Source organism: Lissotriton helveticus, chromosome 5_1, assembly GCF_964261635.1.
Source record: "Lissotriton helveticus chromosome 5_1, aLisHel1.1, whole genome shotgun sequence".
Lineage (NCBI taxonomy): Eukaryota > Metazoa > Chordata > Amphibia > Caudata > Salamandridae > Lissotriton > Lissotriton helveticus.
The window spans coordinates 1533119251-1533137803 of NC_136065.1; the positions used below are offsets into that span (position 1 = coordinate 1533119251).

At 43.1% G+C, this 18553-nt stretch overlaps 1 protein-coding gene across 1 annotated transcript in view; it reads right to left on the bottom strand.

Moving 5' to 3' along the window:
- IKBKE (inhibitor of nuclear factor kappa B kinase subunit epsilon) overlaps nucleotides 1–18553 on the bottom strand; it is a 287848-nt gene that overhangs the window by 90065 nt on the left and 179230 nt on the right. The window contains exons 13-16 of the mRNA XM_078644578.1: nucleotides 11428–11529; nucleotides 9297–9375; nucleotides 7272–7384; nucleotides 5576–5652 (exon numbers count right to left, since the gene is read on the bottom strand). Of these exons, the coding sequence (XP_078500704.1) occupies nucleotides 5576–5652; nucleotides 7272–7384; nucleotides 9297–9375; nucleotides 11428–11529 (371 nt within the window). The remainder of the gene's footprint in view (nucleotides 1–5575; nucleotides 5653–7271; nucleotides 7385–9296; nucleotides 9376–11427; nucleotides 11530–18553) is intronic.

Sequence of the window (18553 nt, forward strand, 5' to 3'; positions counted from 1 at the left end):
ACTCCTGGGGCAGGGTGCGGGCTCGGAGGTAGACGCTCTCGGCCTCTCTCTCATTCCGCCAGCGTGAGCCTCTGCTTCGGCTCGTATCGCGGCCCGTATTGCTAAGGGCGTGGCAGTGCATGGGCTGGAGGGCGGAGCTGCACTTTTTGATTATACCGTACCTGTGCTGGGGGCAACTGTTGAGAGGCTGACTGCAAGTCAGAAGGAATGGCGGAGAGACCACCTGCGGCACAGTGATCGGTGTGCCTGAGTGTATCATGCATTATTCCATTTCTGCATAACGGAGTACCTGACTGTTGTATTACACATTGCATCATTTCTGCGTAAAGGAGTACCCGATTAGAGTATTACGCATTGCATTATTCCTGCACAGCGAACTACCTGATTAGTGCATGACGCATTGCATTATTCCTGCATAACGAATTACCTGATTAGTATATTACACATTGCCTTATTTCAGCATAACGACGTACCAGGTGGTTGTATTAGTCATTGCATTATTTTTACCTTGCAAAGTGCCTGATTGTTGCGTTACGCCTTACATTATTTTTACATTGCAAAAGTGCCTGATTCTAGTATTACGAACTGTATAACATGACATTAGGATTCCAGGAGAATGTTTAGAAGTGCTCATTAATACCGCCAGAACTGACATGGCTGGCTGGCCTAACAACCGGCCAGGAGAGATAGTACACATATTCATATGTTGGATTTATATTGTGTGGTCTTATCTCATAACTTTTTATGTAAAGTTTATACTCGTTTTTATAAAACTCGTGTTGAGGCTATTTGTGGTGTCACCATTGGGTTGCTGTGAGTGTGGTTGCAAATACTTTACACATTTGCCTTGAAGATAAGCCTGGCTACTCGTGCCAAGCTCCCAAGGGGGTGAGCGGGGCTATCTCAGAAGGTGACCTTCCTTTCCCTGAGGTGCAACCGCGGGTCCCTATTTGGCCTAAGGTACCTACCTCAGCCACCCAGGGATCCTGGGTCTAACATTGAGTCATATCTATCTTTTGAGGGTGATAAAATAGGAATCATTAAGTTGATTAAAAGTTATACCTGGTATTTAGAGGGCCATTAACACTGTGTCTTGGGCGCTACATAACTCACTGACTAGTAATATTATCACCGTGCTTAGAAAGAATATGATAATTGAAGAATATGTTTCATCAACCTACTTCAGAAACAAATAAAAACATATCCACAAATTATATGTAGGGGAGAACCAGGTAGCATACATAAAAATGTATGGAAACAGTTCTTAAGATTCAGGGAAAACAACAGCTCGCAACAAACGTCATACAAAAGCTGGCAAATGAAACAAAGGAACCCATTACAAAATACACAGACTAACACGCCAATAACAATCAGAGTTACAAGAGCAACTGAAAAATGGCAAACCAGGTAATGTACATAGACCAGAACACATAACCATGGAAACTGTGGAAGCAGGTTCAGTTGGCTAAATAAAAGTCATCTCAGGTCAATACCCAAAGTATTGTCAGGAGGTCATCATCTTCACTCATAATTATGGCAAACACCTGGATACCTATAATTACATATGTACCTGCACAAGTTGTGATTCTAGGAATAATGTCCTGCTCCATGGGAGATGAAAGAATCCAAGCGCACATCCAAAAAACGAACATAAAACGCTGAGACACCACCCAAAGTACTCCTTATCACTTCAAATAAAATTCCATAAATCCACAATTTCACTTTAATGGAATTTACTTTTAGTCCAGTTCTTTTTCATTGATTCGTTTTGCTTCACATCTTTACTAGCATCACTCTTCCCGACATGGTTTTGAATAAGTAAAACAATTTATTTCTGTTAATGGGTTTCATATTTTAGTATCTTTTTTTCTTATGCCCATGGATTATCCACAATTTGTTTATATAAAAATAAACTGCACAGGAAACAAACAGCAATTGCTGCCAATCACACAACCATCAAGAAGGTAAAAACCTAGCAAACAGCAAACATTAATACAAAACAATGTCCATAGAAAATAGAAAGAGTGACAGATGAATGCTTTGCTGAGATTGTACAACACGGTTGATCCACACTGGCACTCAACACACCATCTAAAAATGGCAAAAATGTTAAAGTGCAAAAATTATAGAATATATAAAAAAAAGATCCAGAAAGGTGTACAAATAATCACAAAACCTGTTCTTTCAGCCAGTTGCAAGGATTGTGAGAAAAAGACAGCTGGGATAGGTTAGTAGCTGTTACACTGACCTCACTAATGATAAACCAACTTTAGTCAACCCCTAAGTAAGCAGTCATTGGAAAGCCTCAAGAACAGACAGTAATTTTTCAGGAGGCCCCATCCTTTTCCCCTTGGTTAGCTGATCTGCAGCAACTCAGAAGCTCCTATCCCTTGAGTGGCGTTCAGTACTTCAGCAGCATCCTAGCAGGTGTAAGGGGATAGAGAAGAAACATATAATTGAAACATTTCTCCCATATGTTACATCAGAAGGAGGAAAACTAAACTAACTAGACACCTGGCACTGGACCGTGCCTCAACCATGCTAATTAGGCATCATGTAGAGGTGCACGGGGAGGTATCTGCAGCACCTAAATGCCTCCCCTGCCTCAGTCCAGTCGACAGGCACCATTTTTGCTGGTTGCATGCCTCCATCACATGTCTAACTTTGAGCGCCTCTACGGTGCTGGAACCCAAAGATACTAATGGGCGAGGATCATCTTAGGCCATACCTGAGAATTGTGAGGCTGGTCTCCATATTGTGGGGACACGATAAATTAGTTATTTTTAACTCTTTATGTTTCAGTTTGAAACAGATACATTGATACATGGAAAAAAGCTGTATAAGGAACAAAAATCATTATACACATGACCATGGCTACGTACAGACAATCTAGTAGTTCTTGCACACAGTCACAGGGTGGTTCCTAACTATCTGTCTTATTACCTGGGCCGCTTCGCTTTTTTACCTGCTCATGTCCTAGCAGTTTGTCAGTGCTGTATGCACTCTTTCTTTACCTTAGTGGACAGGAGGAGAATCTCGCACTATAATCATCTCGGATTGGGATGTCCCACCATTGCGTCTTGTTCTTACATTTCCAACAGTCCCCACCAACCACCAATACTCTGTTGTGTGTAAACTAAGTTATTCAAGGTGGTTTAGTACCTTGATGGTCCATCATTCCTGTATCATCCTAGGCTAGTGAACCAGGTCTTCCTCAAATAAATTACTAATAAACTTGACAGTGGTAACACTGGTCATTCACAGTTCTTAAAAATGATAAACTGTGCCAGAAAGAGCTATAAATATTTTTTTTTAAAAAGCTGTGAATGAACATTTGAGGCTACATTTGGGCATTTGAAGCTACGTCCTGTGGGAAATAAGTGTATATAGGATTGTTGTACCTGGACATATTATTGCTGCATCATCTGGACATTAAAGACAGTGCCTAGACATTTGAAGCTATACCTAGCCACTGGAAGCTATATTTGTGCATATGAATGGATGATAAGGAATTTTTAGGATGTCATAACATTGAGGCACGGAAATTACATTTCTTTTTCATCGAAAGCATCCATAGTATAACATCTCCAATTTAATCCATATTTATCCAAAAGTCTGGGTTGCTCAAGTAAGCAAAAGCACTGCATAGATGACGTATTCCTTCCTCAACTGGAGTATTTACTCATTTGCCTAACATGGTAGTAAGAACTAGAACAAGAGAACATGTGTCATGGGTCATTGCGGATTTCATTTGCTCTACTTGAGTTTTACAGTTTAGTTTCCAAATCAACCTGAACACCAAGGAGGATAGCTTATGTTCATAAACTATCACAAATATTACACCTATCAGGTTTAGAAAAAGGTGGGAATATGTAGGAAGAAGTGTTCTACTTTGTAGATTAGACACAGATGAAAGCCTTGTGAATTTAGAATACCGTTATCATCACCCAGACTTTATTTCGCAATGTTAGCATTGCAGAAAAAGTATACAAATTACAATACATAATCCAATACTTCTGTTTATCTTAAAACCAGGGACGGCTCCACCACTAGGGCGGAGGAGCGTCACCCCACTGCTTCTCGCAGTGCGAGACAGCCCAAACGTAACATGGTAATGCCTTTTAGTTATTACCATTTAATGTTAGCTTTGCGCATTGCTTGCAGGCATGCTTCTGCTCGGCTCTTTGAGCAGGGGAGGAGTGGAGGGCCTGCCCACTCCTGAGTGCGCAAAGACTGTTTGGTCAGCCCTCTAGGGCCTCCCACACCAGTCATGCGTACTCTGCCCATCTCCATGCAGGCTGCAATGCCATGCAGCCTGCATGGAGAACATGCCCACCCCATTAGCCCCTGGCTGGGTGCCATCCCGACCAATCACAAGGCTGCATTGCAGCATTGTGATTGGCTTAGGAGAGGGAGCCTGGCTGCCTGCTTCCTGTTCCTGTCGGAGGCAGGAGAGCAGGAGCAGAGAAGACGCGAGAAACAGAGGAAAGGTATGTTTAATTCTGCGACACCGCCATGATTCCCTCCCGACACCCCCTGTGAATCCCCCACCCCCACTGCGATCACTCGCGCCTGCTCCCCCACCCGCGAGCAATGCCGGAGCTTTTGCTTTAAACATCAGATTAAAAACATTTAAATAGTGAGCATAGTAAAATAAAAACACATGGTTTCCAGGGCCTTTATTACACAATTCATTTTATAATCAATCTCCTGGGTATACGAGTAACTGTGCTCCCCGGCTAGACTTTAGAACACAACAATATACAGCAGAAACACGTGCACCAGGGCAAGTTGAGGAAAATATCCTAAATTACCACACACCCTGGCTTTCATGTTTTTATCTTGTATAAACAGAGACACATAGCTATTAAAGCAATACAACTTATGCACTTAATACCGTTTGCAACCATCCTACTTATATTCCATAAAAGTAGCTCCCAACAAGTGCTCTGACTGAGCCATTCTAGCAACTGTAGTTGCTGGCAGAGGAGCACACCCACGATGAAACATGCCACCTAGTGTGGACGAGAGGTTGGCATATATTTTTTTTTTTTACATTAAATTCCGCCAGGGAAAGGAATTCAGATGATTCCAATTGTCCACCTATTAGGGTGCCGTGTTTTTCCTTGAAACTTTTCTAGTTTGCAAGTCCATATAATCAGCCGTTTGCAGTTGTTCAGGAAAAGCCTCAATCCTTCTTACCAATGTGTCTGTTTAATCCACCCCTTTCAGTGCCAAGCTGCCCTAGGGGAATATGTGCTCTAAAAATATATGAATAAAATAATTAGGTAGCTCTTCTTGTTAGAACGGCCCAATGTATGGCAACACAAGTTTGTGTGGTTAGGCAGATAAAATAAAGTTGGGAGCGACACATCCTAATGAGTGAGTGATTAGTCTCAGTTGTAGCAAATAAATCTGTTCACGATCACAAGTAGTGTTAGCATAGACCTGCAGGGTCTAAATCAATGTGTCAATAAGCAATTCAAAAATGTCTACAAATTACAATTTATTCTGAATTTCGGAAAATGTGTCTGGGGTGCACTATCCTCAGACAGAAACAAAAGGAGATACTCACGCGGAAGCTGCCGAGTCCTCCTAAACTGCTTGAGTATGAGCTGCATCCTGTCCAGACAGTTCTCGATGCGCTGGACACTGCGAAAAAGGAACACATACACACAATCAACCATATTTTGGCTGCTGCTGATTCTATGAAGAGGATGACCTAACCCCTTTGTTGCTCTCTTCTACAGTGTAGGACGTTATGAAAATGAGAACTAAATAAATCAAACATTTCTAACTTAAGAGGGGACTAGACTCTCCAAGTCACAAAAGCAGCAGTCGTGAGCTTGCCTCTGTCTGACCCATATGCTATTGGGGTTCTGGTGTCTGCTCCAGGTTGAAGCAATGGACTACAACAAAAAAAAGTCATTATTTGGGAACGGACCGGTGACAGAGCCACACGGACACCCCTCCAAAGTGATAAAGCAGGAGGCCTCTCTAGAGGACATGCCTAAGAGCACTCTTGTGCAGTACTGTAGGCAGTATTCATGCACACATAGTGCTCTGACATGAAGCAGAAGTTTTTAAAGGTGGATGGCTCTCTGCAGGGTGCCAGTGGATTCTGCTCAGGGTTGGGGATATATCTTAGCCTATTTCCAACATTGCCCTCAATGCAAATGCAGACCAAAACATCTGTGTGGGTGGTTCAACCCCTTTTTAGACCAACCTACTTCTGACAGCAAGCCTTCTCAGGACTTATGCCATAAACCAGCCCTGAAAAATAGGAGGAAATGAACAAGAAACACTAAGATCCTTTTCTCTCTCTCAGTTCAAGATGTGATTCTTTTTCAGACATTAAGAATAGATCAGATATGTGTAAATAACAGAAAAACTGTGCCTCAAAGAAAAACTGTTTTCTTGATGCAAGTGTATTCTCCTCTACTAGAGAATCATATAAGAAACTCTGATGCGGTCCTCATTTCAAGAAATGGAGGCAAACTGTTTGACTCCTCAAATATAATTGGGCATCGTTTCCCCATATGTAAATTATGGAAAATAATAATTTTCCAAATATAGTATCCGTTTCCGACTCACTGACCATAGTGCAATCGGCCGAAAGCAGGAATACTCTGCCTTTTTCAGTCCTTTCAGAGTGAATTCCAGCTTGCACCAATTCAGGGATCCTTCCCTTTACTTTACATCGCTTTCTCCTGAAGAAGACACTTAATAAGTAAGCAGACCAGGTCAAACTAGTGAAAACACTGAAACCCTAAAAAAGCACTGATGAGCACAACCGAATGAATAATTATATAAAACTAAAAGTTATGAAAACCAAGGTTTCACCCAAAAATGTACATTATTATCGACTAAAGGGTACCATGGCTGGGGCAGATGGCCCAGGGCATGAGCATTAATATCAGTAAGATTGTATTAAGGAATCTGCTCACAGATTAACCTTGGAAACTTAGAGAGTTGTTTTAAATGTCAACACACCCTTATTATTTAAAAAAAACAATTGTTCAATACTTTGTTCATGTCATTTGTTAAATGAGGATAAAAAAATGAACGTATTTTGTCGTATGAAAAAGGGTTTTCTCAATAGATCTGGAAGAAAGGCAGAAGGGGGTATGAAATAAGCTAACCACCTCTTAAAAATAATATCACGTTTTATTTGAAGACCTTTCATGTTGATAATACTCTGTAGAGCCCAAGAGACACAGACACAAATATGGGCCCTGATGCTTTGCACGAATGCGCGCGCTGCTACAAACCTCTGGTCCTCGTGCACCTCGTGCCTGCTCTTCAAAAGCTCCTCATCAATGGATTCCAGCACTGCCTGCTTTTCAGAAATGCTGGATGAACAGATGGAGAGGCCGTCGCTGATCTGGGAAAGAGAGAAAAACCGGCGTTGACTGGGCATTCTGAATCATCAGTCAGGTGAGGTGTGTGGGTGAGTGTGAGTGGGTGTGCGTCAAATATCCATCACCATCCCCAAGACTACACACCAACTCTGGAGGGTTTACTTTGTCTTTGCAGAGACCAAAGAGTCTCAATGCAGAAAAAAACTCAAGGCTCATCCTTAGATGTGTAAAAATGATGTATTAGAACTTGGGTAGATGAACACACTATGCATTTTATAATGAGGCTACTTCTCAGGTAGACGAACCCCACTTTTATCCCCCAGAGCTCCCCGCTTTAATATACTGACATATGGTGAGTGATTCACAAACTCATCTAATCCTAAACCTTGCAGCACCCTGCAGGTAAACTTAGAATAAGAACGCCCAAATATACAGTGCAACTGACAGGACATTCCCCAACCCGCAGGGTCTCCCCACACTTTTATGTGTATGGATTTACTACCAGATAAGATAATAATACTTTTATTTGATTTGTTAAAATCATAAAAAGAGCGGAATTTACCACCATGGTATAAACAACATTATTCAGATTCAGAATAAAAATTACAATAAAACATTTTTTGTAATCGTGACCCCAACGTGGTATGGTACTAAGGTTCAACAGGTTATTATACGAGCAATGTAAACATGTCCGTAAAGTGCTAATCCCAACAGAAGATGGAGAAGGAGAAAAGTACAAATCAGCCAGAGCCAGGAATAGCCTTCTTTCCAGTTTTTTTTTAAGTCACTGTCGCTTTCTAACCCGGAACAGTTACTGGTACGAGCGTGTCTATGCCTCATGTTTAAAGAGTAAGACTTGTCATAAAAAGGAGCTTTGGAAGAAAGGGAGTGTAAAAAAGATCTAGAAAAGATTTAGGCCGACTGCTTCATGCCCTTCTGCCAAATTCTTATTTCGCTGTTTCTTTCTTTCAAAGTTCTTGTGCTGTTTCTTTCTTTTCTAGTTCTTGTGCTACTAGTGATAAGAATTTGACAGTCTTACAAAACAGTTGGATTTTACCATATTTAACTTTGCGCACCAGGAGGCTGCTAACCACGGCCCAGTGCCTGGGAGGCGCACTGCTTACAATCAAAGGCGCTGCAGTGCAGCGAGGACGGCCGGTCTGAATGGGACTTGGTCGCGCTGTGATTTACTGTAATCTTTATTTAATCTGGGTACGCAAGACCTCCACTGACCAGGGCTCCTAGTGATGTCCGCTGCTCCTTGTGACGGCTCCTTACACTTTCAGGCGTCTGTATTCTCACGATGAATGCAACTTTATGGGGTCCTGCATAAACTACAGCAAATGTAAACAAACCCTCTCCCACAGACCTCTCTGACAGCACAAAAACTACCTTTCAAGAACTCGCCTGTCCTTCCGCATTGTATTTATTATTAGCTGCGATTGGTTCTAAAGAAAGACAAAGGGCGCCCGAATTACATCCAAACCAGAGACAGTGGGTTATTTTCAGGGTTCCCGTCAGGGGCAACAAGTATAGTGCATTAGAGACATCTAGTGGACAGTCATGGTAAAACAGTGGTCGTGGGGAAGGCAGAGAAGACTGACATTTCTGAATATTAATATTTGCTTACATAAGGTCCTCTTTCAAGAGGGAGCATGGAAGGACACACAGAAATAGAGAATCGACTGGTTTGGAAAGGAGTAGCGCTGACTGTGTGAGAGAGGGTAAAGAGAAAAGCCGGGGCGCACCGAGAAATGGACGGCAGAAGGAGTAAGCTTCGCAGTGATAGCCTAACTGGCCAGCACTTATAACGCCCTACATTCCAACCTCACACAATTCGGGTTGATGCTGCAACACTGGGGGTACCGTTAAAACAAAGAAAAGCAAAGAAAAGTGCTAGAGAAGGGAGTGTAGAGTAGCCAGGGTCCAACTCACTGTCTGCAGCTTCCGTGTCACACCGGCTTTCTCACTCAGCTCCGGGACCGAGTCCGACCCACCACAGAAGGAGTTATACCTGAATATTATAAACACGGAGTTATAGATCCTGTTTAAAAAAACAACCCAACAAGAAAAGCACATAACACGCCATTCGCAAACACACAGTAGTACATGTTACCAGAGTGTCATTGGAAACAGCACTAGAAATGCTGTCCACATGTATCCGACAGGAGTGCAGCAGATAATATCTTTACGTTTCTGTTTCTCTCCAGACACTCTGAGTGTAGAGCCAAGCCTCTATGGGTTTGCACTTCTGACTGTGTCGACATGTTTCGATCTCCTGTTTACAGTCACTATGTCTCTCTCGATCTGGTTCTTTCACATCCATTTTGTGTATTCTTGCCAGCAGTGAGGCAGTCTCCTGGGATAGCGTTCCAGTGTGCAGATCTAGAATAGCCTGCCTTATTTTTATCTGTGCACACCATTGGCCTGGATTTCTACGGCTTGCTCTAATGTTTTTGAGTCAGAGCGCTTTTGCGCTGTGGTAGTGATGTAATCAGTGGTCCAAGTAGGCGGGATCCGAGAGGCACAACGTGCCCATACTTTTTTAACTCAGGAAAAACTGTTCCCCTACTTTATGCTAAAAGGCAACTATCCCAGAATGGTTAATTCCAACAGTTGAAATGCATCAGCTAAAGAGCAAGTCAGGTAGTCTCTTGTGCTGTGAAACTGAGGGAGGGGAAGACAGCTAAACAAGCCTTCTTGCCAGGGCGCCTGCTTTCACTAAAGAATTGTAAATGTGCACAACTGGTCGATCTGCAAATATAATGGAAGCAGATAAATTAACAGAATCACTGAACCTTCCTGATGACACAGAATTTTTTTTGTTGAGTGGTGTTGCAAGTGAGTTAACGTCTGAGCTGTGAACTGTGTGTTTTTAAAGAACAGTTATAAAAAAATGCACTACTACGTACAGTCTAAGGAATATTAAAATCTATATTTTGGGAGCACTTTTTACCTTACATTTTTTTTGCTCTTTTTACAGCAGCCTATCTTCTTTGCTGTGTAATGCAAGTTTAAAATAATGACTTACAAATTCACACTGCTTTCTTTCATAGACTAGGACCTTGTAGCACTAAACATACACCGGTCACTATTCTCCATTGCACCAACCAGGGTTTAATTCTATGGCTCCCTGGTGCAGTGCATACACTAATGTAGGTTTTATTATGTACAATAGTGAATTTCCCACTGAATAATTAAACATAACCATTTATTTTTTTATTAAAGTTGTGTCTTACAGACTGAAAAAAGTAACAAGATATTTGTTTTTTTTAGCCATGCCTTTGAACCCAACCCCACACTTGCAGCATCCCAGTTCCATATTTTTTAATGCACTTAGACCACTGGATTTAATACTTTCAGCTGGTGGTCTTCTTCTAGTATCCCAAGTTTCTACAAACAAACCTTGATTATATTTGTGTAGTATCTGCTTTTTGTTCCATGAGGGTCTTGTGGTGCAGTGAGACTGTAACTTCTACACAGACGGAGCAAAATTGCTGCTGTCTTTTTCTATAATAAGCAAATAAAAAAAGAATGGAAAAGTCTCCTAGTTATGATCTGTCAATAATGTTTCCATTGTTTTGTAAATGCTGTATGCTGACAGAACTTCAGGTATAAGTTATTGGGCATCCCACTCAAAGCCACCAGTGGGGATTGAAAGTCTGTTCATGGTTGAGATCACAGGGTCATGGTGGGGTTGCTCCGCTTCATCACGCTCTAGTGCAGTGGTATGTTGGGATATGCTGTGACGGAGGTTCGTGCAATGAGGTGGAGGGGGCACGCATGGATGGGGAGTATGTGTTGGTAGAAGGAAGGGGCTGGTATGGACACAGAAAGGACCTGGACACATGTCCCAACAAGTCAATCTGACAGACCGCTGCAGAAAGAGGCAGCAATGCCTCAAAAAGTTTAACTTGTTCTCTGGAAGCAAGCTGTTAAATAATTGGAGCAAGAGAAGTGAACAAAACATGCCATGAAGGTAAAGTCCAATAATCAAAGAAAGACTCAAATAGTAGCTGTAGAATTACTCTTAGCCCATTATTATAAAGAGCCCCAGAATACTTACAGTGTGAGAGTGGGCACCTCTACGTTCTGCAGGCAGCCGAGCATGGCAATGGCGGACCTCCTTCTCTCCAAAGCATTGGCGCAATCTGCCTTCAGGTGCTCACTGTGCAAAGAGAGAGGGAAGTCTGTGAAAGTGTGAAGTATACACTGGGGAAGACCGAAGGGGATACATGTGATCATACAAATCTTTCAGGAAACCTCTCCTACCACAAACATTCATTGGCCGTACATTTCTGAAATAAAATACATGTGGCAGATTGCAGAGGAGGATTCTACGTGGATGGCAGAGTGTAGGGGGATGGTAACCTTCCTTTGAAGGTGGGTACTGTACGGATTTCAGAAGGTGGGGTCCACTGGTTTCTCAAGCAGCAATCTAGAGGAGGAGTCAAGTAGGAGACACTTCTGGAAGGGTTAGCGGGAGTTGGCCCATAGGACACCGTCTAAACAAGTACAGAAGAGTGGGCCCTGGGGCAGTAATTAAAGCAGTAGCTCAGATACACTTAGTTGAGAGCACCTGCAGGTGACAGTCCCTATCACTTTCATTCCTAAGTAGCAGACCTGAAAATGCCCTGTCTGGGTCAGACTACTCTCTGCTCCAGGTGGACACTGTGTGTCCATTTGTGTTTCTCATGCAACTATCTGCCTGTTGAACTTTATTTCTACTGTCTCACATGCTGCATTTGTCATTGCTTTCTCTAACTTTCTCTTCTACTTTATTGTGCAGCCAGAGCAGAGACTTCACGTGTAATCTCACAAACATTGTGTGTGTCCTTTCTGAACTCTGGAGATGTCCCTCGGTTGCATCAGTTGTAATGATTGTCTGGTGCCTGGCATTTCAGCTTATGCATATGTGAAGCAATCAGCTTCGTCCTTATGCTGTCTCTGGTGACACGTTTGGTCTTGTGAAGCTACGCACATTGTTTTGAGTCATTCTTAAGTGCTACTGAAGTTATAATAAGATCATTTCTCCTGCCATTCTTGCCTCTAGAGGATCTGTTGCATCAGACTCCAGTAGGGAAGCCCTCACGAGAGTGCTAGTTCTCCACCTTAGCCGTCCCACTACTTTCGTGAACAAAGATACCTCATGTTAGTTATTTTTTCCATTTAGCATACAATTTATTTGCCGTTTATAAAAAAACACAAACTGATTGTATTACAAAACGTATGTGTTGATATGAAAATTCACATAGTAATTCTCAGAATGTATACCATGCTTCAAGTAATAACGTCAAGATGACTCATATCAAAATAGCAAATAACAGAGTCTGGCCGTGTACAACGGTCTTGTGCATGTTGGTGCCTTGTTTTGTGTGTACAATGTAATTTTGACCAGGAGTTCTCTATGTCGAGGTCCTATTATATATGAGGGCTCTTCTGCCACAAAGCAAGTAAACCTATTACCCTCCCAATGCAGCTGACCTAACAAGTAGTAACTCATACTTTGCAGCCCGTAGTGCTCCCACTGGGATAGGCAACTGGCAATTCTGCAATGTGGCTCTGCATCTATCTATGAATGTGGTCAAAGTGAGACTAACTGTGTGAATTCAGCTCTGGGGACTTTCGCTGGTACTGCATTAAAAGCATATAGGAAGCATGTCAAAACATTCATTTTCGAGAACCCTATCCTGCCCATCCCCGAGAACAACCTTTTTTTCTAGAACTGGAGAGAATTTCTAGGGGCCGATATGGTTCAACCAATGTGTTCTTCTCTGAATCCTCATGGAACACCTGCTTGCCTAGGTAGTAGACATTTTTTTTGTTTTTTATTATTAAAAAATGTAATTTATCATTTTTCAACAAAAAACAAATCGTTATGGTACATTGATATGCAGGTACATTTCACGCATCATCATTTGTTTCCATTATTGTCGTTAATCATTGATATCACATTTCATGTCTTACAACTCTGCTGTCCTTGTGACTTAACTCTGGCCATTAACATGCAGGATCCCAAGAATGTTCCTCTCCCATCAGAGAGTCGGCAGCTCTTCGCCATTAACTATACACCTTGGCGCTCTTCCTCCCCCTCCAGATTGGGTTGTGTGTACCGTTCCCCCTGAATTCAAAGGTATTTCCTTCCTTAGGGGCTCCCATAAGTCTTTAGGGAGGAATATAGGTGGTTGTAGTTCGGCATATAGCTCGCTCGTGGTGTTGCAGTAGGACATGTTTTTAAGCCAGCTTTTTACAGTGGGTTTTTGTCTGGTGCCCAAGCGAATAACTATTTCACGTTTAGCCAGAAGCATTGCTATGGCCACGAATCTGCGCACGTTTTTGGGCAGTAAGTCCACCTAACCCATCAATGCTATCAAGGGAGTAATTGTCAGTTGCGACCCTATCATTTGTTGCACTAAGCTATATACGTCTTGCCAATAAGTGTTTATTACGCGGCACGACCAGGTCATATGTATAAAAGATGCCGCCTGCAGATTGCATTTCGGGCAGTGCGTGAAATTGGTATTCTTTATCCTGGCCATCTGTTGTAGCGGGAAATATGCCCGTCTCAGTATCTTAAAGTGGAGTAGTTTGTGTCTGTGGTTGCACAAGAGTAGCGTGATTTGTTTACCGCACCCTTCCCATATTTTATCTGTGAGTGGCTGCTCTCTATCAGCTGCCCAAGCCTCTCTCATCTTGGTCTCACATTGGGGCATGAGTGCAAGGCATGCTTTGTATAGTGTAGAAGTGATATGTTCCCCACTGTTGTCAGTAATGACTAATGTGAGTGGACCAAACGCCTCAGGTTCTATAGGGTAGGTTAATATCGCGTCTCTCAGTGCGCTCTGTATTCGTGTCAATACGAAATAATCCATGAATGTGGCTGTCGAGAAACGAGCATCTTCCATGGGGGAGAATGCATGCGCCCCTGAGAACAAATCTCCAAAGGACTTCAGCCCTAACCAGGAAAGGGTGCGCCGAGTTCCCGCTTCCAGTGTTGGGGGAAGCCCAGGATCCCCGACAGTGGCAGAGCTGAGGAATACAATATTCCCCGCCCGTTTTCAGGAGTACGTTTTTTCCATGCCCAGCAAGTAGTGGAGAGTGGTTGTATATCGTGTGGGTCTCGTGGGATCCCAGTAGAAAGTACTGTGTTCAATGGTGTAGGGTCTGCAAGGTCTTTCTCAGGTTTGGCATAGGGTATGCGTGCATCAGGGTGGTACCAATGGTGAGAGTATCCACACTGCGACACCAGAAAGTAAAGCTGCATATCTGGCACCCCAGTGCCCCCTCTGTCATAGGAAAGAGTTTGAGTATCCCAGCTAATATTTGGCTGATTCGCTCCCCATACCAGCTACATTAAGTGTGTACGGATCTGCCCAAAGAACGCATTAGTTAATGGGATAGGTAGGTTAGTGAATAAATAGAGCAAGCGCGGTAATATCACCATTTTAATGATGGCTATCCGTCCTGCCATTGATAGTGAGAGCCTGATCCACTGCCACTTGTGTTTGTATGCGTTCTAGGGCTGTTCCATAGTTCAGACGTAGCACTTGCTCTCTATCCCTGTGTAGGTAGATTCCCAGGTACTTAGTCTCCACCTCGCACCAATTCAAGGGATATCCTTCGGTCTCACGGTATTGCACTTCCGTAAAGGGAAAAAGCTCTGATTTACAGTGCTCCAAATTTTTCAATTTCTATTAATAATGATTGCATATTTTCTTCTAGTTTTCTAACATACAGCGCCACATCGTCAGCGTACAGTGTCACCAACACAGGGCCATGCTTAAATTGAGGGCCTCTATGTAAATGTTTTTTTGCTGAAAATATCGTATGAGTGGGTCCATTGCAATACTTTTACCCTTCTCCCTTGTTTCCCCCTTGACGATCCTCAAATGTTTCTGATTTGCCTTTTTTTCCATACCCCAGTATCCCTCCCACCCTCCCTACTCCCACCCAATTCTACTATTTGTATACATATGTATATAGAGATAACTCTAATCACTAGTATATGCTGTAGACCATTGTACTCCCTACCGTTCCTATGTGACGCTTAGAGTTTATCCATTTGTATCGCTTCCTTCGGTGACTCTCTTCCTTGTGTGACTTTACAACTTGTACATTTGCAATTCTTTCAGTTTGTATCTTTTATGTAACGCACGTAATCATAAGCCCTTATGTTTGAAACTGGTTCTTATGTAAAGCGCTCTGACACCTTCGGGTAAAGTTCGCGCTATATAAAATCGCATTAAATAAATAAATAAAAAATAATAAAAAAAGGGGGACAAAGGTCATCCCTGCCTGGTGCCTCTGGATATGTCAAACGGCTCTGTTATCGTGCCATTAAATCGAATACGGGCTGAGGGGCTAGAATATAGTAACTTTACCAAGTCTGCGAATCCTTTTGGGATGCCCATCTTAGCCATTATTGCATGCAAAAAGCGCCACTCCAACAATTCAAATGCTTTTTCTGCGTCCAGAAAAGATGCTACCGCAGGCGTATTAGGGTTTTTTCCTATTTACTACTGAGAAGAAAGTCTGAAGGCTGAGTGCTGTGGATCTGTGCCTAATGAACCCAGTTTGTGCAGGCACTATGATTTGTTCCATTAGGAGGGACAGCCTTTTCGCCATCATTTTTGTTAGGATGTTATAGTTAAAGTTAAGTAGCGAGAGCGGTCGATAGGATCTGCACTGTTCGGGAACTTTGCCAGGCTTGGGAAACAATACCAAAACTGCCTCCCTGAAAGTAGGTGGGAGTACTCCAGCTTCCAACGCCTCAAAAGTTGTGGGCCTAGCAATGTCTTATATGTTTTGTAAAATATTCCGGAGAAGCCGTCTAAGCCGGGGGCCTTGGAGAGATCCATGGCTTCCATGACCTGTTCTGTCTCGTCAGATGAGAATGGTTCGCTTAAAAACTTCCTATGTGCATCCAGAAGCCAGACCATCGTGATCTCTTTGAAATAGTCCCTAATCTCATCATTACTAGTTGCCGACTTGGTAGTATATAAATCAGTATAATAATGCAGGAGAGTTTGCCCAATGGCAGACGTTCCTGCTATTATCTGTCCTTTCGCATCTCGTAGCTTAGTAATGTCATTCTGTGTGTAACGTGGCTTTAACAAGCGCACCAAGGTGCTGCCATTCCCCCTCTTCATACCCGTGAACTGTGGCATATTTCCCTAAATAGAGCTCTTCACGACCTGCTTCCTCCGTGTACTCCGCCAATAACTCCGCCCTGCGATGCATACATTGCGTATTGTCTTGGTTACGCCCTGCCATATTTTCTCTATCTAGCGCACTAAGTTTTTCCTCTAGGTCAGCCAAGTGGCCCTGTCAGTCCCTCAGAACCCCAGTGTGAGTGGAAACGCATACACCCCTGATACATGCTTTAAAGGCCTCCCAGAAGACAGTGTACGTAGTGACTGACCCTGTGCTGATGGCGAAGTAGTCTGCAATTGCTGAGCACAGTTTCTCCTTAAAAACGGCGTCTCTCAGCGCCATAGAGGGGAATCTCCACTGCTTTTCGAATCCACCCTCAGCAGTAAAGTGTAGTGAAAGAGAGACTGGAGAGTGGTCGGACAATGTACGGGCTAAGTGCCCAATTGTTTGACACCCAAGAGATCTTTGATCATGCTATCAACCAGTAATCTAATCTTGCCCATCTCTTGTGTTGCTGTGCGTAGTGTGTATATTCCGTGTTAGAGGGGTTAAGATAACGTCATGTATCCACCAAATCCCAAGACTGGCATACCTCCATTGTTACTGTGCAGGATCGGGGCTTGTTGACTGGGGCCTCCGCCGTGCTGTTTAGCCGGGGCTCTAGCAGAATGTTTAAATCCCCCCCTAGTAAAACGTGGTCAGTTACCAGCTTATCTAACTGCGCTTGGAATTGTTCATAAAAAGTGGGTCTTTCAGTATTCGGGGAGTAAACATTAGCTAGTGTCATTTTATGTCCTGCCAGCGTCCATGTCACTATTAAAAAGCACCCTCCCTGACCTGACGAATGATGACTGGGTGGAGGCGATATCTAGTCCTCGGGGCGCCATGGTAGACTCCAGATACAGTCTTATTCAGTTCAAGTATGTCCCGGTACATATTATACTCGTCTCCGTCTCTGGAGGATGGGAGTCATTGTATCCCCTCAATGTTAATGCTGCAAAAGGGAAGAGGGGTAATTTCTCCATACAGTATGGAGTTGCACTACTTTACAGCCTTTCTGGCACAGAGCTTCGACCTGCCTTAAGGAGGTACTGTCCTGGGACCTCCCATCTGATCCTCACCTATTCCTGCTTCATAGCACAGAGGGTATAGGTGGGAATCGCTATAAGCAGCACTTACTTTTCCTTGCTCTCACGATCGCTAAACGATATATTGCGCAGCTATGGAAGGGTACCTCACCACCAACAGTAGGAAAGTGGCGACAAGAGCTGGACAAATGTATGGATGCTGAGAAACCAGAGTTTCAATCGACGGGCTGCCCCCAAAAGCATAGAAAAATATGCGCTAGATGGGCAGAGTACCGGGATATAGTCCTCCCCATCTTCCTTTGCAATCCCTGTGAACATTTTGATGGATTGTCAGAGGGCCATAATGTATGGGGTATTGTTTCTTTTCCTTGGATATTCATATGTATCACAATTTGCTTCTCAATGCGGGTGGGGTGGGAAGGTCTGCCTAAAGTTTCTGTTGGTTTCATATAAGAATGGTATTCCTGGGTGTCCCCATGTCTTGTAACATGCTCATATATTGTTTTTAAATGGATTATGTTGGGCGATCGCCCAAACGGTACTATAAAAATGCAATAAAATATGTTTACTAAATAAAAGGCGCCCTCCCGGGTCTGCGATTGAATCAGTGTGTATAAATGGCAATCGCTGATTGATCAAAATTGCTACTCCTCGTGCATAAGTACTGTAACTGGAGAAATATCTATGGGGCCCCCAGGTGGATGACGGTGATAAATGTGTTTCTCGCAAATACAATATATCTACAGCATGCTGGCGAATATACTGGATCACAAGCCTACATTTCTAAGGGCTGTTGAGGCCTTGGACGATCTCGGTGAGTAGGGTAACATTTGTACTATGACGTAAGTCTTTCTTATGTGCCATTGCGGATGCGTTGTTCAGATACACTGTTCCTGCAACATGTAAGTCATAAACCTGACTAGCTTCTGAAACCACTTGCATCTTGCAATG